Here is a 23,940-nt window from a genome sequence, read left to right as displayed (position 1 = left end):
AATCCTGCTAAAGTTCTTTTCAGAACTTTTCATTATCTTTGTCCATAAATGATACATGCCAGGTTTGGTGAGAATTGGATGAACGGGGTTGGAGGACTTGATTTTGCTTTGAGGTGCGGAAATGAGCGTGGTCCATTAGAACCAGGGCTATGTAAGAAATCAGAGGGAGAAAGAATTTTGTTTCTAGGGCACATGGTTCTCAAGATGCAAACAACAATCTTATACATTTTTTTATATATATATTTTAGATCATTGTATTTTTTTTTACATAAATTTGTATATTGTATATATACTTTGTATATTTTTTATAAATATGTTATATTTTATATATTTTTTGTATATTTTATATATACCTTTATACATCCTACCTCACTATACTTTGTTTTTTACCCAGCTTTCTAACTGTAATTCCTCCAGTCTCTGTGTAGTGATGCTACATCTATCTAGCATCTATCTATCTATCTACAAAGCTGATCCATATAAAAGACAGTTAAAGTATTTAATCTCATGCTGCCCTCTGCTGTTACAAAAGAAAACTGCCACAATTGCAGAAACTTCACCAACAAGGCAGTTAGATCTGGTTCATTAAAAAATGTCTCCTGAGTTATATTTTTATATAGTTAGTTAGTTATATATGTTAGTTTAAGGGAGCTGCATGTGATCTGTAACTGTGGACGTCTTAATATAATAATGTTGTTTAAGATGTGTGTCTTTGTTCTCTTAAAGGTAAGATATGTTATATTTAGATGATTTTGATGATAAAACCGTGATACACTTCAAGTTGGTAAAACAAAAGTTTACCTGCTGCCTTAAAAACACGAGGATCTGTTTCAACTCATGAAGCTCAGTTAAGACTAAAGATCATTCCTTCTTTCAACTAAATAACTAGATTCAGATCAATTGTCATTTTAAGTTAATTGAGTCAGGTTTGTGGTGAGGACACAGAGAGAGGCCAGAACCATGAAAGCAAAATTAGTTTAATACAAACTCAAAACCCAGAAAGACAAAACAACTCAAACTCAAAAGGAAGCTCCAAAGTAGGACAAACAGGGGTAACATCACATATGACTTGACAGAGGGCAAAGACAAAGGCAGGGTTTTATATATATATGTGGGCTGATGAAATAATGAAAGACAGGTGAGACTAATGAGGGGCGGAGCATGTAGACAAAAGGCACAAGGTAAGACAGGTGAGGCGGGAACAAAAACAGGAAGTAAAACTTAAAACAGATTTTTAATTTACTGTGAGAATATCTGGCACTTTCATTTCAATAAACATACTTGTATTATTATCATTACTTATATTTATGTGATTCGATCTAGTGTTTGATTGCAGTTATAATTTAATTTGTAGTTAGTGAAGGAATATTCAGACAAAGATGGTAATAGACAAGTTCACAGATTTATCTAACGTTTAGATCACCGACACCTTTGATTATTGATTTATTTTAACCTTATTTTTGTATAACTGGACCACGTCTGATCTCTAGATCAGAGTCTTAGCTGTCAGCAAACTGATGAGCAGAGTCACCATCGCTGTCAGACGGCAGGAAGCAGAGCTTGACATTCGGATTTCTGAAAGAACAAGAACCAAAGTTTACTGTGTCAGTCAGAGCTCCAGGTCAGGGGTCAAACATGTCAAAACCAGCCAGATGAGGGTCCAAGCTGGCCCCACAGGATGAATTTGCAAAGGAAGACGGGGAGAAGAAGAAGGAGGAAGAGATAAAAAAGGATGAGGAAAAGTAGATGAGAAGGAGGAGAAGAAGAAGGAGGAAGAAGAAGTGGGAGAAGGAAGAGCAGGGGGTGGGGAAGAGGAGAAAGATGAGAAGAAGAAGGAGAAGGAGGAAGATGAAAATGAAAAAGAAAGAAGAAGATGATGGGTGAGGAAGAAGAAGAAGAGAAGAAAGCAGAGGAAGATGATGAAGATAGGCAGGTGTAGATGAGGAAGGAGGAAGAGGAGAAAAATGAGAAGGGAGAAAAGAAAAGGGAAGAGAGGGCGAAGGGGAAGATGAGGAGAAGGAGTAGACAGGAAGGAGGAAGAGAGAAAAGAGGATGAGGATAAGTAGATGGAGAAGGAGGAGAAGAGGAAGGAGGAGGAGGCTGACTTAGATGAGAAACATTGAAGAAGAAGGGGAGGATGAAGAGGAGGAGGAAGAGGAGAAGGAGGAAACCAGAACTAAACACTAGATGGCAGCACTGAGCTGGATGTTCCTGCTCTGTGTCCTAAACAAGAATCTGAGGGGACAGCTTTACCTCTCCCAGTCCTGCTGTTTGGACTCATGACCAGCGGTCCCAGTGAGAGGGCTGCAGCGTTTTCGGGCTTCACGTCCCTCTTGACTCGCCCATGGTAACCAGGGTAACAGTGCTGCAGGAAAAAGAAATCAACATTAAAGGATGTCTCTCACTACAACCACCGACTCAATCATATCTGAACGTACAGCCGTGCAGTCGTTGTTGCTCAGGAGACACAGGTGGACTTGACAGTGCAGGTAGATGGTTGTGAAGTTGGTGAAGGTGAACATCCTGAAGGAGAAGCGGGCCGCGGTGGAGACGCCGTTCTGGATCAGCTCCACTGTCCCGTCTGCTGGGTTAGGACACCTGGAAGACAGAGACGTCCGGGTTACAACTAACGCCCAGAGAGAGCAGGCTGGGTCGTTTAGTCGAGGTGGAAGGAGCTCTTTTACTCTGCAGTGATGAGATCCCAGCGGACAGGGTAGTCTGCGATGTTGACCGGTGTGGCCCAGCAGGAGTCCAGGACGGTGGAGATCTGGTGCGGATCGACGCCGTCCGTCCGTACCTCCACGTACAACGTCTGGTCCACCTCCATGTCGATGTTCCTGCTGCTTGCCAGAGAGAAGCGGAAGCCAGCGTCCTCGTAGGGGATCATTCTGATGTTATAGCGTCCCTGGCCGGAGGAAGCTTCTTACTCACAACGCTGCAAGAAAACAACACGTACAGGAATCAGGTTTGTGGAGCGAATACAGTCTACATGACATCTGTTAGACTTGATAGAATCTCTGTTACATGTTCTGGTGGCACACAGGGCTCAGGGGGCGGTGTCATGTTCAAAACAAAATGATCTATGTCACAAATGGCTCAAATTTGAAAAGTAATCACGGTTATCAAAAAGTGCACTTGTCCAAATGTGCCGTTTAGGAATACATTTTGGTTTTAAGGGGTAAATAAAGTGGTCATCATGATTCAGGAAGAAAAAGCTGATCCATACAAAAATCAATGAAACATGGCAGAGAAAACAGGATTATTCACCTTTCTATGGGGCTGATGCCCACAGACATGGAAATGGCCTGAGTCAGAGGGTATTCACAGCAGAAACGCAGATTGATCTTCCTCCCACGGCTGATGAGGCTCCCATGAGATCCACTTGACCAGAATGCCGTTCTCATACATGAAATGGGTTCCATTACTCTGAAAATAGAAAATTATAACAAGGTGCGTGTGTCAGACTTGTTTTAGTTCGGGGGGGGCTACATACAGCCCTATACAAACAACATAATAACATTATAACCTAATATAACCGTGTGTATGTCAATTATACCACAATCTATAATCTTATTCAGTCTGCATCGATACTGTGACAGCGTTTAGAGCGTACCCTGAGAGTCGTCCCACAGAGCTGGTCATCGTTGTCAAAGTGGAACACCAGGCGTCCGTCCTGGAGCGTCCCGCTGCAGGAGTCGTCCCGCAAATGGAGGGCGTCGGTGTGGAAGCCAGCTTCAAACAGCTGGCAGCGGGACACAGACATGGTGCCTGAACTGCTCACACAAGAGATCGATGAGTCTGAAAGAGAGATAAACGGTTTGTACTCAAACAATGTAACGCGCTGCAAATTAAATACAGGATTTTAAGAAGAGCCGCCCTCACCGTAGCTCTCATTGTTGCGTCGATGATGGTTCTCATCACAGAAGCAGCCGTAGACGCCATTCTTCTCACCACACCACTCGTACTCTGTGCAGTTGAGCTGTTCACAGGGATCTGAGTCAGCGTCAGCTACAGAAAGAGTTAGATAGAAACAAATCAGAAAGAAAGAGTTAGCTTATTTTTTTTTTTTTCCTCTTAATCTCGGATCTTCACGGGTTCCAGTGTAAACATACCACAGTGCAGAGCAGAGCGCCACTCTGGGATGTCTAGCCCCGTAACTGAGCAGGTTCTCTCGTAGGCAGCGACGGCAGAACACAGCATGCCGTTGGCTGGGGTGTACAGGCAGAGGTCGTAGACGCAGGAGCTGAAGAAGGGCTGGGGATGAGAGTGCAGGTGACAGGCACTGAATGGGCCGCTGGTGTTGGTGATGACGCTGCAGAGTTTTGAGTATTCTTCCACAAAGGTGCAGTCACTCAAACCACCACCACTCTCATCGGTAGAGCCACATCTAGGGAAAGATATTGTACGTTTGAGACTGGGACTTTGTCACAACACGTTTCTATAACTAATTGCTCTATTGCCCATAAAATGTCGAAGTACATGATGTGGATGGAAATATGTGCTAGTTAATCCTTTAATACCTAAAACTAAAAAAAAAGTTTTTCCCTGAGACTGTCACCTTCAGGCTTGCTCTGAGGGTTTCAGACCGGATGTTGTAAAGCGTCTTAAGACAATTTGTATTGTTATTGACGCTATATAAATAAAACTGAATTGAAAATTCAACTTGTGTTTAAGATATCCTAGCTCACCCCGGTTGGCTTGTGGATGCCTTCCAACTGTCTCCAAAGTCGTTGTCATCTTGTGCCAGCGTGCCATTGCGCAGGACTTTGTCATCCTGAGAGTCACCGTTGAAGTTCCCGCACATCCCGGTGACTCTGTTTCCACGGTTTTGGCCCACTCTGACCAGCAAGGTGCTCCGGCCGTCAAACTGGACTTTTAAGTCATTGGCGTCCACCACTATGTAGCTTCCCTGCGTCGTCACCTGAGCTAATGTTCCTGCAGCGATGGGAAGAGATGCCTCCACGTCATTGACCTGAGAGGAAGACAGACAGGAAGTGAGGAGTTGTTGTTGTTGTTGCCTGTGTCCATATCAGACAAATGTTGTCCATCTTGAAAGTAAAAGAAGAGTTTACCTTTACTCGTTTGTTGGGTCCAATCCTGACGTACACGCTCTCTGGTTGGTTTGAGAGGTAAATATCCACTGCTGACACAAAGGACACACGGTTGTTGCCACGGTGATTGTTGGTGGCGATTACCCTAAACTGGGTTTCATTGGTCCCGTGGCTCACACTCTCTGTGATGGTGTAGGAGCACGTTCCCTGGAAATGAGCCAGCGCTCCATCAAAGGTGACGTAGTGTGGGTCTCCCCACACGGTGCAAGTGGACAAGGCATCAAAACAGCCCAGCTGGCCATTTTTGATGGTGCACTCTTGTGCAGGAGTACAAGATGTAGCAGAGCAGCGCAGGTCGTTGGGAGCATGGCATTCACAACGCTGGGAGCAGCCGTCGGTCCAGAAGGTCTCACCGTCCTGAAGCATGTCAGAAGAAGAAGACACTCTCAAAATAATAACACTGTGAAGGATTGTGGGTAATGAAGAGGAACCTATTAATTCCATCTTTATCTTCTTTGTCTTGGTCCTTAGGGACCTTAATGATAGCAACACCTGTGACATTAGTTTCATCCCTTCCCTTCAACCCCTCTTCAACACTTTTCATCCCTTCCCTTTGACACTTTTCTTTCCTTCAACATTTTTCATCCGTTCCCTTCAACACTTTTCATCCCTTCCCATGGAAACTTTTCATCCCTTTCCTTTGACATTTTTCATCCCTTCCTTGAAACACTTTTCATCCCTTGCCTTTCACCTTTCTCGTCCTTTCCCTTCAATAACTCTCATTTCTTCCCTTCAACACCTTTCATTCCTTTTTTCGACAGTTTTCATCCCTTCTGTTACGTGTAGAGGTGTGTCTGTGTCTCTCTCTCTCTCTTCCTTGTCCCACAGGTGAGAAATTGGAGGATTGGCTGCCACCTGTGAGCTCCAGAGGAGCTGTGGATTGGCCCTCCCTCCAGCTCTCCAGCCAATCAGGACGGTGGACACCTTTTTTTAAAAAGGCCTCTCACTTGTGTTGTGCTCTGTCTGATACTGTCATTTTGTTTGTGGTGGGGAGGACAGGCTGAGGTAAGGCTGGGGTACCCTATACATTCGCTCACGTAGACTGCCATTTGTTAGTACACTAGGTTAAGGGATGTTGCCACCATTGTATTTTTTATTACTTTCGGATATTTCTTAGAGGACAGTCAGGCCTTTTGTTTTCCTTTTTCTTTTGTGTCAGGTTGAGTTAGGCCCTGCTTTTTTGTACTTTACTCCTTTTGTTTGGCGCAATCCCCACAGTCACCCTCCCCCCACACGTTTCCAAACTGCATGGATTGTTTGAGTTTTCATTTAATTAATTGTAAATAAAACTTTTTGGATTGCATTCCATACTCCCTGGGTTCTTTCCTTGTTGATTGCCAGAGTTACTGTTTCCATTAAAAAGGGAAACGTAACACCTTCCCTTCAACCCCTCTTATCCCTCCATCCATTTGTCCCCATCTCCTGTCGGCCAATTGAATCAAATTGCATCAGTTAAGGCATGGTCTTTGTTAGTGAACTGTAAATTAACTTGATCAGATCGTTTTAGACAAACAACAATGAAGTGATTTAAATGTCTCTTACATTATAGTAGAATCCATCGTATTGGCAGCCACAGCTTTCCACAGGGACACAACTAGATCCACTCCTGCGGAAGCCTTCGTCACAGAAACATCCCTCAGAGCAAACCTGCTCACAGGTGGCATCAGTGCTATGGGCACAGGTGTGGCCACAGTCACTACCACACAGCTCATAATGGCTGTTGGCTGGACAGTTAAGTCCTTCATAAGTGAGAAAGACAATAACAGATTCATCATCAAGTCATTTCAATAAATGTGAAGATGTGCAACCGCAACGCTTTACAGTCACATGACACAAGCGCTCAAACATTCATACACCAGTGTCATGCACTTGAAGCAACCTGTGGTTCAGTGTCTTGCTCAAGGACACTTCAGCATGTGGTCCACATACCACTGAGCTACAACCACCCCGATCTAAAACACTGGTTTACTCACTGCATGTGGTGTTCTGTCTCCAAGGGTAGATTTGGACATTAGCGGACTGACAGGCGCTGATGTACGTTTCGATGGCCCTGCACAGAAGATCCTGGCCTTGATTTCCCGACACACAAACGTCAAACACGCAGTCATTGAAATATGGCGTTGGGTCCACCTGCTCGTGGCAGAAGCTGAACGGGCCGTCTGCTGCTCGAATCACCTGACACTGAGCTCTAGCAGGACCCTCATCAGTGCAACGGGGGCAGGAGGAACCACAGCCATCGCTGCAGGTGTAGTTGCCGGGCACCTTCCAAGCTGATCCAAACTCGTGTGGCCCAGTGACTGTTGCTCCAGATGGAGTTCGGAATTCGTCATTGGGATTTCCATTAAAGTTTCCACATAGTCCACATGTTTGTCCTCTAATGAAGATAATGAAGAGAAAATAAATAAATCAGTCAGACTAAAGACTATTATTATATTTTGTCCTGCACATAAAACATGTTCTTTTGTTGCAAGCACAGTAGTAAAGTTGTCTGGTGCAACCAATGATCCAGTTAAAAGGCATGTTAACATATTTAAATATTAAAACTAACAAACAGGTGTAATGTTTTCTTTCTTTGCTCTGGTCCTAGGCAACACTTGAGCGCTGTGGTTGTGTAGAAAATGTAAGTCGTTAAACTTATTTTGAGCTCAGGTGATTGGCAGATACCTGTAATTTGAAGGTACAGAAATAGACACTGTACTCGATCCATCGTACATGACACTCAGGCCAAAATCAGCTCTGACAACTGTTTGAAATCCATTTGCATAGATAGACACAAGACTTCCATTCAAAAGAACTGGCAAGTTTCTTGTTACTCCATTTACCTATAGGATTGAAAAAAAAAAAATGGAACAACAAAAAAGTTTCTTGACGGAATACTGAACCCTGGTGGCCGATATCAATAAAGGAATGTGAGAGTTTAATAGTTTTATAGTAGTACACAATATTGTCTGATACCAAAGAGTAAAGAATGGTCTCTAGTGAACAATAATTTGGCTTTTCAGGCTGTTTTCACAAAATTATACGAATCACAAATTATTTGGACGTGGTTCAGCTCACCTCCACCATACCACTCCTGCCTCTGGACATGTGCACTTGATAGCCCCACACATTCACAAAAACGTCAGCGGTGATGGAAACTGGAAGCCCGAACCATGGCTCGTTCTTAGCTTCCACAGAAAACTGTCTGAGGCCGCCGGTCACGTTACAAGCTGTTGCCAGGACATAGCGGCAGGTTCCCTGGAAGTCGTAGGCCATGCCATCAAAGGTGAAGTAGTGAGGGTCTCCAGAGGCAGAGCAGGTGCCATGAGGGCTGGGGTGGCAGCCAAACCCGCCCTCCACCACACGGCAGGACTCCTGAGGACCACAGGAGTTGGGGGTACAGTGGACTAGCCCAGTGGTGCCATTACAGGTACAGAAGCTCTGACACAGTTCGCTGTCCCAGAACTGTTCACCACTTTGGCGGTAGCGTCCTTGGTGGGAGCATCCACAGGCTGTAGGTGGGACACACTGGTTGCCATTGAGGACAAAACCGTCGTCACACTGGCACCCATCCTGGCACTGAGTGTCACAGGGGAAGGGGAACGAGAGGCTGGGGCAGGCGGAAGGGCAAGAGCTTCCACAGAGTTCATAGTGGCTGTTTAGAGGGCAGGTTTGCGCTAAAGAAAAACAAAACAGTTTATTTAATGAAATTATTATAACTTAAGTTCTGGAGCAATACCACACCCCCATATCATTGTATTTCCCACGCTGACCTATAAAAATGTGTCCTATCCCTCTCTCTCTCTGTTTCCATTTTTCATTACAGCAACCAGGGGGACAAGGAGCTGAAGGTCCATGAGATGTGGCACCATCCTAAGTCTCACTCCCTGGGTTCGTCTGCCATCATCCATTTATACATTTCGATCATGTCTTCCCCTCAAACCTTTTCATCCCATCCCCTCGACCCATTTCATCCCATCCCCTCCAACCCCTTTTCATGCGATCCCCTCGACCTTTTTCATTCCATCCATCCTATCTCCTCAACCGTTTTCATCCCATCTCCTTGACCTGTTTCTTCTCATCCCCTTCGACAGTTCTCATCTCTCCATCCATTTCTTTCACATCCTGTCTATCAATAAACTTCTTTCCATCAATTAAGGCGTGGTCTTCTTGGCTTACCGCATCCAGTTGCATTCCTCCACTGTCCTATGGAAACGCCGTTCTGTTGACAGATTAGGGCATAATCTCTTAGGACCTCACACAGAGTCGATGCTGGATCACTCGAACCGGTCAGGATCTCCACACAGGCGTCCACCTGCTCCAGTGGGTCCACCGTGGCCCAACACGGTTCAAATGGCCCGTGCGGTGAGCTGATAATGCCGCAGTACTCACTGGAATTGTAATTAGTTGTAGGAGGATTACGATTCGTGTTTGCCACACAGTGTGCAGCTAAGGAGCCGTCTCGCCAACTGTCCCCAAACTCCTGAGAGCTGTTGACCAGGATGCCATTAGGTGTACGGAAGTCATCGTCTGGGAGACCGTCATTATCACCACAGAGTCCACCGAGTGAACCGCTGTAGACGCCAGGGGCGGTGACACGCACAAAGTGAGGCCAGACTGTCTGCACAGTTACACCAAAGGAAGTCTGAATGATGATGCTGTGGATGTTGCTGTGGTAGATGCGGATACTGTTGGAGCCAGAGCTGAAAGGAAGTCTGGTCAGCTGACCATTGACCTAAAAGACATTCAAAACAACCTGTCAGCTTCTCCCTGTGACAAGAGTGTTCATTAAAATAACCAGAAAGAAAACAAGTATGAAAAGTTTCACGTTTAAAATGAGATCACAACATGCACAAGGGAGAAGAAGAAGAGGCTGATGAGGAGAATCAGATGGGGAATGAGGAAGATGGAGATGAGGAAGAAGGAAAAAGAAGAAGTGGCAGGATGCAGGGGTGGAAGAGAAAGAGGAGGAAGATAAAGAAGAATCACAATGATATCAACTACAATTATTCAATAAAACTGTCTCCTATTCCTAATTTGTCCTCAAAGAGTTGTTGGCATAAGTCAAACCTGAGAAACCAGAACTAAACAATAGATGGCAGCACTGAGCTGACATTACACTTATTTTTATTAAAAAAAAATTTACCCAAACAAAGACACATTCAGTTTTAAAAGGTTAATCACTGACATATTTTTATTTTAAACTTTCTCAGGTGTCTTCAACTGACTTTTAAAAACAGCAGAAAACATTTCAGGTATTTACCTTCACGTTGCTGCTGTTTGACATCTCAATGGAGACTTGTGTTCCCTGCGCCTCAAACTTTACCATGCTGGCAAAACCCTGCTGACCCCTCGGCTCTTTTTCTGCTGTTACCACAAAGTGCGGGTGACTGGACAGTCCCATTACTCTAGAGAGGGTCAGTCGACACGCTCCAGGATACTGGTACGTGAGCCCATCAAACGTATGATAGGACCCCGGGCCTCGTATCCAGCACGTGGAGTAGCTGTTGGATCTGCATCCTCTTACTCCCTCCTCCACACTGCATGATTCAAGTGGGCCACAGCCATGAGATTGACAAGACATGAAGCCGTGACTGCAGCTACAGCGCCTCTCACAGTTGTCGCCGAGGATTACGGTTTCTCCAGAGCGGTAGTAAAGACCCTCAAAGCTGCAGCCGCACTCAGCATAAGGGACGCAGACCCCACCACTGAGGATGTAGCCTGGATCGCAGACGCAGCTTTCCTGATTGGGAAGAGGGCAGTTTTGGTTGGCAGTGGGGTTGACACATGTAGGTGGACATCCTGTGCCTGCAGACTCAAAGTGGCTGTTGGCAGGGCAGGGAATTTCTGCACGGAAAACAAAACAACACTTGACATTATGGAGATGTTACCCAAAGAAAACATTCTGGATGACTGAGAGACGTACCACAGAAGCCAGGCTCCCTCCAGCTCGGTAGCTGGATACCGTTCTGCTGACACTGACTTGCATACACATTCAGGGCTTGACACAGAATGGGCTGGTACCCTCCTCCTATACACAGATCAAACACACAATTCTCCACAAAGGTCTGTGGAGGAAGTTGTTGGTGACAAGCGGCAAACGGGCCAGAACTGCTCTGGAGGATACCACAATGGGCGGAATCGCTGTACAATGATCTTTGAAGCTGAGAACATGCAGCGCAGTCCTGGCCTGCACACTGGGCCTCACAGCCGGGTTCATCATCCAGTCCCCAGCTGTTGGCAAACACTACATCAGAGTCCACAAGCTCGCCGTCACGGGTTCGGAAGTCATCTTGAGGGTGATTGTTGAAGTTTCCACATAGGCCACACGTTGCGTTCTGGTAAGTGTAGGGCACACTGATCTGGACATAGAAGTTTGAGTCGTAGGATACCAGTAAGCCGAAGTCGGTGCTGACAACCACAGAAAAGCCTGACTCATAAACCTGGATGGTTCCGTTGCTAAGAGAGAATGGAGTCGCAGCAAAGTTTCCGTTAACCTGTAAAAGCATGAAAAAGATGATTAGAATTAAAAATATGAACAAAATACGAACACAGGGAAGAAAGTGGAAACCTGGTTTTTAACACGAACCTTGGCCTCACCACGACGCCCTTTGACAAGCTCAATGGTTTCATTATACACGTACACTTTGACCAGTCGCGTCCAAGACACATGAGTGCTGCCTCTGTGCTCGTTCTTGCCCTCTATCCTGTAGTAGGGCATCCCCATGTTGCACTGCTCAGAGAGAACGTAGGTGCAGGTGCCCTGAAAGTGAAACAGAGTCCCGTCGAAGGTGTAGTAGTGAGGATCACCGCTTATGGTGCAGGTGCGCCTCTGCACCGTCTGGCAGGAGTACTGAAAGGAAGTTGGCCGGCAGATCTGGGAGAAGGAGCAGGGCTGGCTGTGACACTGCAGACCGGTGGAAGTGCAGGTGCATTTCTGAGAACAGGTGCTGTCGCTCCAGAATGAGTCACCCAGCTGCACAGCTTGACCTTTAAAGAAAATGAAAACAAGGTGAGCTCTGTTACTGGTTAAACAAGATGACCTCCTCAGTTGTTCTGCTGATATGTTGGTATTATCTTGTTCTATCACCGAGAAGGACAGGTGTATCTCCAGAGTTTGCGTTTTGTACTTTTACTCTAGTGTCTGTTCTGGTCTCACCATTGAAAGTGCAGCCTCTAGATCCATGGTCAATCCGGAAAGCCCAGCGTCCGGGAACATTAACGTTGCTGCCAAGGCTGAAAGCTGAGTTGCTGCCTGTCGCATTACTGGAGAATGATCCAGGGATGATGTAATAGTGAGGAGAACCGACTGTGTCATATCCAGCCTAGAAATAAAATGTTTTTGTTTATTTTTGTTGTTTATTTTTGGATTTGTAGAGTGGAATCCAGTGCATTTTGAATTATAAATACATATATCTATATATATATATATATACACATAAATGTGTGTGTGTGTGTGTGTATATATATAAAAAACCTACAACTTTAGATGAGGGGTGGACCAGTAACATAATAACCTTTAAATTAAGATAACTTCAGATGTTTTTCTTTGTTTTAGTGCAAAGAAAAGAAAAACAAGTACAGGATGAAATTGTTTACATTTAATAAATTATTAGTAACATTGCTGCATCCGCAGTTTATTCAAGGTCTACGTCCGCATCACTGACTAAAACAGTGCAACCTAGTGGGAAAATTGGGAATAGCAGTTATTTTTATTAAAAAGATTGCAGTTAACCCTCTAACATCCTGAATATTCCTATTTTGCTTTTTTTGACTATAAAAAGGTCAGAAAATGTGAGCAAGAATGTTTGAACATTTTTCCAGAATACCTGGTACTCAGTTATTTACAATTTACTGCACGTTATAAGAGTGTAATAACCTTCATGGAGAGTTTAGCAAGTGAAATTACCGTAATGGTTGTAAAGCGCGACATCTCAACTTTCAGAAATGGGGAATTTTTCTTATTTTTTATTTTTTTTGCCGCAAACTCTGATTTAATTACAGTAATCGAAAATGTGCTTGTGCCAATGTGCCGCCAGCAACACATCAGGTTTCAAAGGGTTCATTTTTTGCACTTAACTAATTTGATTGTTTGACACCCCTGCTTTAAATAGTTCTAACCTGCACAGAATGAGATGTTGAGGCAATAACCCCATAGTTCATCAGCACAAATGAGTACTGGCCACCAGAGATCAAGACTGCCTGGAATGTTGTTTGCTGAAAGAAGAAAAGAAAAATAACAGTTGTTGTTGTTTTTATAGTTTATATGATAATAGATAAATCTTTTATTATATAAAATGAGATTACTCACTGTTCCAGTGGTTGGATAGTAGGCCACCTCATACCATGTGGCTACAAAGACCCACACTGCGTTAAAGTTCAGTCCTGGGAAGTACTCATTAATGTCCGCAGTAGCTTGTTGGAGAACGCTGCCGTTAGTGTACTGGTTGTAGTAGACATGACCGGTGACTGTGTTGTCTAAATCTGTCCAGAAGGGAGCGATGATGTCTCTGGATTCATATATTGGAAACCGCTGAGGTGAGTAGCTGCTCCATGCGGTGTCAAAGGTCAGGTGTCCGTTGTGATTGACCTGGGAAAATAAAAAATAGTTTAATTTAAGCAAAAGAGAAAGAGTTGTAAGGTTTTCAGTACAAGAGAAATGTCAGCATATAATGTAATTATTCTATACAGTATCTCACAAAAGTGAGAACACCCCTCACATTTTTGTAAATATTTTATTATATCTTTTCACGAGACCACACTGAAGACATGACACTTTGATCCAAAGTAACGTAGTTGGTGTACAGTTTGTATTATTTTTCAAAATTTTCTGTCCCCTCAAAATAACTCAACACACAGCCATTAATGTCTAAACCGCGGGCAGAAATTATTTATACGTACATAAGTCTGGTTGTAGGACTGTCCAAAGTACACAAAAGGTCGCTGCAGAAAAATTGTAGGAGAGCTTCCGTCATCTGATCGAGAGCTCTCTGTTCCCAGGATTGGGTAGAGGGGGCCTGGAAAAGACAAAAGCTTCTTTTAACATTTCGAGATCATCACACCAGACTATTAACATCCATCATCCTCCACGCCTGGTATGTCACAACAGGAATAAAACAAGAAAAGCACAGGTGAATACAAACTACTGAGAAACAATCAGGATTCCATAACTGAAAATAAATGCAGTCGACATGCAGTGATAATGAAGTATAAAACTTTTTTAACACCAGAGTCTTTGCTTTAAGTCTAAACATAATATATAAGCGTGTCACTGTATATCTTTAAGTTATTGTAAGACATTATTTAATGACAGTTGTGTAATTTGCAGATAATTGGTTAATATATTTTGTTTTATTTAGTGCTCATGCATTATGTACACGTATGTGGCTAAAGTTCAGAGAAGAAGAGCAACTTCCGTTTTTTTTTTGTTTTGGGGCGGGTTATGAGAAAGAGCTCATGTGTCTGTTTTTCCTTAAGAGTACACTCTATACCCACAACGCTTACATTATATATAAATTAGGGGTGGGACTCGATTAAAAAAAATGAATCTAACTAACGAGAGGCTTAATGAATTAATCTCAATTAATCACATTTTAACCTCATAACAATATTTGCCCCCAAAAAGCAACATTTTTTTTTAATTTAACTGGATTTTAGTGGACGACTGAATTAAATAATAGACACAGACATGAATATTGTAAAGTCAAACTCTGAAAAATGCATTTAACTGCATTTCAATTCAAAACAATAGAAAAAGAAAGAAAATATCCCTGGTCAAAACTGAACAAACCTAAAGTTAAAGCGCCATTTTTAGTACTTTAAGTACTTTTTCAAAAATGTATTGACTTAAAAAAAACAACAACAAAAAAAAAAAAACAGTTTGGTAACGTAGGGTTGAAGGGCTTCGGAGGTATGCAAACTTTTTTTTTCTTCTTTTTTTTTTTTTCACAATTTACACAAAACCCCACTTTTATCAAGGCTTCCATCAGATAGTTTCTAATGAAAGCACGTTGCTAGGACTGATGGAAGGCAAATTTTATTTAAAAAAAACTACCTGATGGAAGCCGTGATAAAAGTGGGTTTTAAGATTAAGATTAAGTGTCTCTCGGCCAAGTATACTTGTGTATACAAGGAATTTGGTCTCTGCATTTATCCCATCCGTGAATTAGTGAACACACAAAGTACACAGTGAGGTGAAGCACACACTAACCCAGAGCAGTGAACTGCCATGCTACAGCGGCGCTCGGGGAGCAGTGAGGGGTTAGGTGCCTTGCTCAAGGGCACTTCAGCCGCTTTCTACCAGTCGGGGGTTCGAACCGGCAACCCTCCGGTCACAAGCCCAAAGCGCTAACCAGTAGGCCACGGCTGCCCCCTTTTTGTGCAAATTGTATAAAAAACAAAAAGAGTTAGCATACCACCGAAGCACTTCATCCCTACGGTACCATCTAAATGCAAAGCATGTTGCAGTGAGCACAGAAACCATCGTAGCTGTTAGCGCTAGCAGTCCCAGTCTGAGTACGGACAAGACGCATTGGCAGCCCAAACTTTTTTTGTTTGTTTGTTTGCTTTTACCATTTAAAGTCAATACTGTACTTAACATACTTAAAATTAGTACTTCAAATTAGCCTAATTTCTATCAAAATTGTTAAAAGAATTTACGTTCAGTTTTATCATAAAGCAGAATGATTCTAAGGGTTTATAGGCTGTGCCCAGCCCTAAACTAGATAAAAAGATAAAGATAAAAAAGGAAGTAAGAAAGCAAGTCCATCTGTTCAGGATGGTTTTCATGTTTTTATTTTTTTAATCATGATACTCAGCTACAAGGCAGCGTATGAACTTATCTATGTCGCCCACACTGAGGTTGAGACAATGAATTCTTAGACCTGACACATATTGAGTGTGGTACGATCAGGGAAGTAGGAGAAACCTAGCCTAAAACCTGCCATTAAGAGCTTCAGTCAGCAAAGACGAGTCTCTTTTCCAAAAGCTGATTAGACTTCAATGAAACTGAGGTAATTAAAACTTACTGCCTTTATCAACACCAAGTAATACTAATAATCTTCCTACATCCCAAAGACACATTACTGCCCTACACGATGGTATTACATCGTATTAGTTATGTCATTTCACCATGCAGCACTGACCTCTTACTGGTAGTACCAAACTCTCACAACGATTGGTACCAGCGCTGTAGTAATCACCAGGCAGACACAAGCATATAAAGGCCTGATTGGCACGAGCCTCACAAGTGCTTCCTGAGCCACAAGGGTTATTATTACAAGGATCTTGAAATGAAAAGAAGTAGTACCTGGAGTTGGTGTTGAAGCCGCTGTAGTACCAGGAGCTGCTGTTGGAGCCGCTGTAGTACCTGGAGCCACTGTAGTATCAGGAGTTGCTGTAGTAACTGGAGCCACTGGAGCTGCTGTAGTACCTGGAGCTGCTGTAGTATCAGGAGTTGCTGTAGTAACTGGAGCCACTGGAGCTGCTGTAGTACCTGGAGCTGCTGTAGTACCAGGAGCTGCTGTTGGAGCAGCTGTAGTACCAGGAGCCACTGTAGTACCAGGAACCACTGTAGTATCAGGAGCTGCTGTTGGAGCCGCCGTAGTACCAGGAGCCACTGTAGTACCTGGTGCTGCTGTAGTAACTGGAGCTGCTGTAGTACCTGGTGCCGCTGTAGTACCTGGAGCCACTGTAGTAACTGGAGCCGCTGTAGTACCAGGAGCTGTTGTCATGTAAGGAGTCACTGTTGTTGTATTTAGTGTTGTTGTACTGTTTTGTGCCACAGCTGTATGTGCAGCTAAGAGAAGATAAAACTTCATTTGCCAGAGAAACACAAAATTGCAATACATGTTTATAAAGAGAAAGAAACATTACTAGCACTTCATCCCTACGGTACCATCTCAATGCAAAGCATGTTGCAGTGAGCTCAGAAACCATCATAGCTGTTAGCGCTAGCAGTCAGCACAAACTGTTTTTTTTTGTTGTTGTTGTTTTCTTTTCTTTTCTTTTTTTACCATTTAAAGTCAATGCTGTTCTGAAAAAGTACTTAAAGTACTTTAAACAGCACTTTAAGTTTAGGTCTATTCAGTTTTGGCCAGGGATATTTTCTTTCTTTTTCTACTGTTTTGAATTGAAATGCAATTAAATGCATTTTTTCAGCCATTAAAAGTTTGAGTTTGAGTTTAGAACATGTGAGAATATGTGTCTATTATTTATTTCAGTCATCCACTAAAATCCATTTAAATAAAAATATTGTTGTGCGATTAAAATGTCCTGAAGTTTTGGAATTCAACGAATTAAAAGTTTCATTTAGCTTACCTGGAACCTGGGGAGTCACTCCACCTATAAAAGACAAATGCACACATTTAATTAGCATTAAAATGAGAGACAGCGAAGATCAGTGAATTTAAATTTTTTTAATTTATTTATTTGAATTTGTCAAATTCTTACTGATCATCCCCAGAAGAAGCACAGGCAGCAAGATTTGATTTGCCATTTTTTAAAGTTCAAAAGTCAAACCTGAAAACATAAGAAAATAAATAAAAATAGATAAAAAATAAATTAAAATAAAAAGAGGTTTAAATGCATGTCGATCTATATAATAATGGCCATGAATGCTATATTCATTAGAGCTAGAAGAAAATGTTAGACGTTTGCAAATAATAAAAATTAAATTAAATTAAACTGTACCTTCTGTCATGGGCTTCTTCTCTTCTTTTAACCACATCACAAATGGAACAGGACGGCCACTCGAAGCCTTTATATAAGCACAAAAGCTGGCACGGGTCCACAGAGCTGTTGTTTTACCAGGTCAGGCTCATTCCATTGTGCTTTGGGAATAATAAGGATCAAGTGAGTCAATGTGATCAGCATTAATTAAGGAAATGTTTTAATTGTAAAATGATGTTGGTGGAAAACGAATATTTATTGTTGTTCATTTATTTATTCTCAGTAAAATAAAGTCATTTTTTTCTTTTTATCAGTTTTCACAGCAGCCTCCTGTCTAAAGAACAATTACAAAAGGTTGGTTTACCTGATAAAAAATATAAAACAAAATTCTAATCCTCTCACGCAACCTCAGCTGCATACTTTTGGTTTCATCTTCTGCCTATGTCTCAGATTTCTAGTTCAGCAGGTCCGTGCTCCTGTAACAGGTTTTTCCTCATGGTGCAGATATTTTAACTCAAAAGAACGTCTCCTCCCGTTGTTACTTATTACTATATGATTAATTAAATCTTAAATAATGCAGCTTTAGTGGAGGAAGTTTTCAGGGTTTGGTCAGTTCCTCCTCAACACTCATCACTGCTGCGTTCCTCAACTCTCATCTGAAACCCCAGAGCTGGAGTAGCTGGAGAGAACCCACGCAGACACAGGGAGAACATGCAAAGGAACCGGTCGACCTGGATTAAAACCCAGACCCTTCTGGCTGTGAGCCATCAGTGCTAACCACCACACCACTGTGCCACCCCACATCATCATTATTTATCAGAAAATCATATTTTGTGACTCTCATGAGTCTTCATTGATGTACCTCCCATTAAACATAAAATGAACCCTACACTAAGTTCAGGACTGCACCAATAACTTCAACTATGTAAAGTAGGCATGGGTTGATTCTTTCACTGATAGTGGATTTATGACTGACAATATTAAATAATGTCCTCTAAGAGGAAACACTTGATATGTGGATAAAAACAACACCTGACTAACTCACTCGACAAGTTTAGGAATATGACAATGACTTTGATACTAATGTTTGCGTGAGCAATTTATTTTCCAATACAGCTGGGGCGGAGTACACTGTAAAAACTGTAAAAGTTGCACATTTGCATCTTTGCGTACATCACAGACAATCACTACTTCTACTAGAACACTACAATCTACTGTGACAGAGTATTTATTTATGTAAAACTGAACATTAAAATGAGTGTACGTCAAGGGGGTCAAACTCATTTTAGTTGGGGGGGCACATGCAGCCCAGTTTGATCTCAAGGGGGTGGGACCGGTAAGATTATAGAATAATAAACTATACATAATGACAACTCCAGATGTTTCCCTTTGTTTTAGGGCAAAGTGAAAAATATTCTTTTACAACAACTTGAATTTCTTAATGAACATAAGTGAAATTTCACTGTTTAGTTCTGGGTCTCAGGTGACATTTAGCGGCTCAGGTGTTATGGGTTCTATTTCATTTTCTGGCACTTTACAAATTCATCCCCAGGCTGTATGTTTGACATTCTCGGTGTACGGTTGGGTTTGAGTAGAACCTACATCGGGGGTCTCAAACATACGGCCCTAGGACCAAAACCCAAACACCAAAGGGTCCAGTCTGACTCTATGATACTGTTCCAGGATACTTGGGATCAAACTGCATGTGGACCCTGAACTAAAATGAGTTTGACAGCCCTGATCGACATTATTTTTCATCACCTATGTTTTCTCTGAAAGTGTCTGACTCCACCCTCGTACCGAGAACATGTAACTCAAAACTATTTTCCTATGAAGTGACGGAACACGATCATCAACTTGCTTCTAAGTGTTGATTTACTGACAGTGTTCCAGCCAAACCTGATCTGAACCTCATCACATCATAAACACAAAAGGAAAAACTTCAGCGTAATTGTCTTTTTTTGTTTTTCTAATAACTCAGAAAAACTTCATGCATTGAACACGACTGTCTGCTGGAAGAAGAGCATTGTTAAAAAACAAAACATTTCTCTCATGCAACACTCCAACCATGAGCAAGGTGTGGTTGATGCTGCAGATTTATTTTTTTTGCCATTCATTCATTTATTCATTCATTTTCTGTAACTCCTTGTCCTCTGGAGGGTCATGGCAGGGGGGACTGGACTCTATCCCAGCTGTCATTGGGCTAGAGGTGGGGTCCACCCTGGACAGGTCTCCAGTCTATCACAGGGCTAACACAGAGAGACACTCACACCTATGGCCAATTTAGAATCACCAATGAACCTAACCACAATGTCTTTGGACGGTGGGAGGAAGCTGGAGTACCTGGAGAGAACCCACGCAGACACAGGGAGAACATGCAAAGGAACCAGTCGGCCCATGGATTAAAACCCAGAACCTTCTGGCTGTGAGGCATCAGTGCTAACCACCACACCACTGTGCCACCCCACATCGTCATTATCAGAAAATCATATTTTGTGACTCTCATGAGTCTTCATTGACGTATCTCCCATTAAACATAAAATGAACCCTACACTAAGTTCAGGACTGCACCAATAACTTCAACTATGTAAAGTAGGCGTGGGTTGATTCTTTCACTGATGGTGGATTCATGACTCACAATATTAAATAATGTCCTCTAAGAGGATGCACTTGATATGTGGATAAAAACAACACCTGATTAACTCACTCGACAAGTTTAGGAATATGACAGTGACCTTGACACAAATGTTTGCGTGAGCAATTTATTTTCCAATACTGCTGGGGCGGAGTACACTGTAAAAACTGTAAAAGTTGCACATTTGCATCTTTGCGTACATCACGGACAATCACTACTTCTACTAGAACGCTGCAATCTACTGTGACAGAGTATTTATTTATGTAAAACTGAACATTAAAATTAGTGTGTACGTCAAGGGGGTCAAACTCATTTTAGTTGGGGGGGCACATACAGCCCAGTTTGATCTCAAGGGGGTGGGACCAGTAAGATAATAGAATAATAAGCTATACATAATGACAACTCCAGATGTTTCCCTTTGTTTTTGGGCAAAGTGAAAAATATTCTTTTACAACAACTTGAATTTCTTAATGAACATAAGTGAAATTTCACTGTTTAGTTCTGGGTCTCAGGTGACATTTAGCGGCTCAGGTGTTATGGATTCTATTTCATTTTCTGGCACTTTACAAATTCATCCCCAGGCTGTATGTTTGACATTCTCGGTGTACGGTTGGGTTTGAGTAGAACCTACATCGGGGGTCTCAAACATACGGCCCTAGGACCAAAACCCAAACACCAAAGGGTCCAGTCTGACTCTATGATACTGTTCCAGGATACTTGGGATCAAACTGCATGTGGACCCTGAACTAAAATGAGTTTGACAGCCCTGATCGACATTATTTTTCTTCAGCTATGTTTTCTCTGAAAGTGTCTGACTCCACCCACGTACCGAGAACATGTAACTCAAAACTATTTTCCTATGAAGTGACGGAACACGATCATCAACTTGCTTCTAAGTGTTGATTTACTGACAGTGTTCCAGCCAAACCTGATCTGAACCTCATCACATCATAAACACAAAAGGAAAAACTTCAGCGTAATTGTCTTTTTTTGTTTTTCTAATAACTCAGAAAAACTTCATGCATTGAACACGACTGTCTGCCGGAAAAACAAAACATTTCTCTCATGCAACAGTCCAACCATGAGCAAGGTGTGGTTGATGCTGCAGATTTATTTTTTTTGCCATTCATTCATTCATTCATTTTCTGTAACTGCTTGTCCTCTGGAGGGTCATTGAGGGGGGACTGGAGCCTATACCAGCTGTCATTGGACCAGAGGTGGGGTACACCCTGGACAGGTCTCCAGTCTATCACTGGGCTAACACAGAGAGACACTCACACCTACGGCCAGTTCAGAATCACCAATGAACCTAACCAGCATGTCTTTGGATGGTGGGAGGAAGCTGGAGTACCTGGAGAGAACCAACGCAGACACAGGGAGAACATGCCAAGGAACCAGTCGGCCCATGGATTAGAACCCAGAACCTTCTGGCTGTGAGGCATCAGTGCTAACCACCACACCACTGTGCCACCCCACATCGTCATTATCAGAAAATCATATTTTGTGACTCTCATGAGTCTTCATTGACGTATCTCCCATTAAACATAAAATGAACCCTACGCTAAGTTCAGGACTGCACCCATAACTTCAACTATGTAAAGTAGGCGTGGGTTGATTCTTTCACTGATGGTGGATTTATGACTGACAATATTAAATAATGTCCTCTAAGAGGATGCACTTGATATGTGGATAAAAACAACACCTGATTAACTCACTCGACAAGTTTAGGAATTTGACAATGACTTTGACACAAATGTTTGCGTGAGCAATTTATTTGTACAGCTGGGGCGGAGTACACTGTAAAAACTGTAACACATACAGCCCAGTTTGATGTCAAGGGGGCGGGACCAGTAACAAAACAGAATAATAAGCTATAAATAATGACAACTCCAGATGTTTCCCTTTGTTCTAGGGCAAAGAAGAACATTATGAAAATGAACAACTTGAATTTCTTAATGAAAATAAGTGAAATTTCACTGTTTAGTTCTGGGTCTCAGGTGACATTTAGCGGCTCAGGTGTTATGGATTCTATTTCATTTTCTTGCACTTTACAAATTCATCCCCGGGCTGTATGTTTGACGTCCCCGTTGTACATTTGGGTTTGAGTAGAACCTACATCGGGGGTGTCAAACATAAGGCCCTCGGTCCAAAACCCAAACACCAGAGGGTCCAATCTGGCTCTACTGATACTGGACCAGCCCACTTGGGATCAAACTGCATGTGGCCCCCTGAACTAAAATGCCCTGATCGACATTATTTTTCTTCTGCTATGTTTTCTCTGAGAGTGTCTATAGACCGTATTGCACGAAACTTGGTGGGCTTGTAAGGAGTCATCCACAGATTATTATTGTCATATTTCAAGCAGTTTACTGTGGTAGTTTGTGAGTTATAAACATGTAGTCCTTGTAGCAGTTCCCCACAGCGCAAATTTCACAAAACTTGGCATAATTGTACGCAAACATATTATAATGACGGTTGCATAGTTTCATAAGGATTGGGTGAATACTTCAAGTTATAGGCCTTTAAGTCATATGAAATGTTTCCATGTCACCTGTAGCGCCCCCCGTAGACGTAATGTCACGCAACTTGATGGGCGTCTACACAATATGTTACAGATTGTGTATGCCAAATTTCATGAAGTTAGCTATTGCAGTTTTTAAGATATTGAAATATTGCTTGTGTAGCGCCCCCTAAAGACCAAGAGTCACAAAAGTTGGGGTGCTTGTACAGAATCATTATTATTATCAATGACCTGAAGTTTGATTAAGTTTGGGTATATACTTCACAAAATATTAGCTTTGGAGTTAAACTGAGCCATGCCGTAAAAATTAAGTAGCCATTAACTTTGTAATCAATAACCTGCTAAAGTTCTTTTCAGAATTTTTCATTATCTTTGTCCATAAATGATACATGACAAGTTTGGTGAGATTTGGATGAACGGGCTCGGTGGAGTTGGTTTTGCTTTGAGGTGCAATTTTTTCAAAATGGCAGACAAAAATGGCAGGCGGAAATGGGCGTGGCCCAGTCCATTAGCAACAGGGCTATGTAAGGAATCAGAGGAAGAAAGGGTTTTGTCTCGAGGGCACATGGTTCTCGAGATATGAGGCAAAACGTAAATTGGCTTCTTATAACGCCACCTACCTGTAGGCATGTGTATTGACACCTTGACAAAGTGAAATGCCAGGACTTGTACCAAGTTACCAACTTTGATGCCTTTCACCCTTGCAGTTTGTCCTGGGCAGACACTGCTAAGCAGAACATTAAGGCGATAAATAAGAATAAAAATCGGAAGATCAATAGGGATCCTGCAACGTCGTTGCATGGACTAGATCAGGGCTTTCCAAATTTTGTTTTTAATGAAGGGCTGGGCCACTCAGGTGAGATAAATGTAGGTAAATGATGCTTGATATATCATAATGCTATGCAAACAAAATCTTATAATGTCTTTTATATATATTTTAGATCACTGTTTTTTTTAACATATTTTTGTATGTTGTATATATAATTTGTATATTTCTATAAATATTTTGTATAATATTGTATGAT

At 42.3% G+C, this 23,940-nt stretch overlaps 1 protein-coding gene across 1 annotated transcript; it reads right to left on the bottom strand.

Moving 5' to 3' along the window:
* Window positions 1–1,486: 1,486 nt before the first annotated feature.
* LOC311504321 (alpha-tectorin-like) lies at window positions 1,487–17,586 on the bottom strand (the record flags this gene model as incomplete). The annotated part of the gene is given in 26 exon segments (XM_084567339.1): window positions 1,487–1,575; window positions 2,254–2,365; window positions 2,439–2,598; window positions 2,685–2,913; window positions 2,916–2,935; window positions 3,268–3,387; window positions 3,389–3,426; window positions 3,614–3,798; window positions 3,883–4,008; window positions 4,113–4,387; window positions 4,689–4,972; window positions 5,073–5,468; window positions 6,654–6,850; window positions 7,085–7,485; window positions 7,776–7,933; window positions 8,169–8,767; window positions 9,270–9,825; window positions 10,354–10,937; window positions 11,017–11,587; window positions 11,680–12,080; window positions 12,250–12,415; window positions 13,212–13,307; window positions 13,402–13,680; window positions 13,992–14,107; window positions 17,409–17,432; window positions 17,541–17,586. Coding segments are annotated over 26 exon segments (6,228 nt in total).
* Window positions 17,587–23,940: the final 6,354 nt, after the last annotated feature.

This window comes from Chelon labrosus, assembly GCF_963514085.1.
Source record: "Chelon labrosus genome assembly, chromosome: 19".
NCBI classification, from domain to species: Eukaryota; Metazoa; Chordata; class Actinopteri; order Mugiliformes; family Mugilidae; genus Chelon; species Chelon labrosus.
Note: the sequence above shows the minus strand (reverse complement) of the source record. Positions and strands in the feature narration are given on the sequence as shown.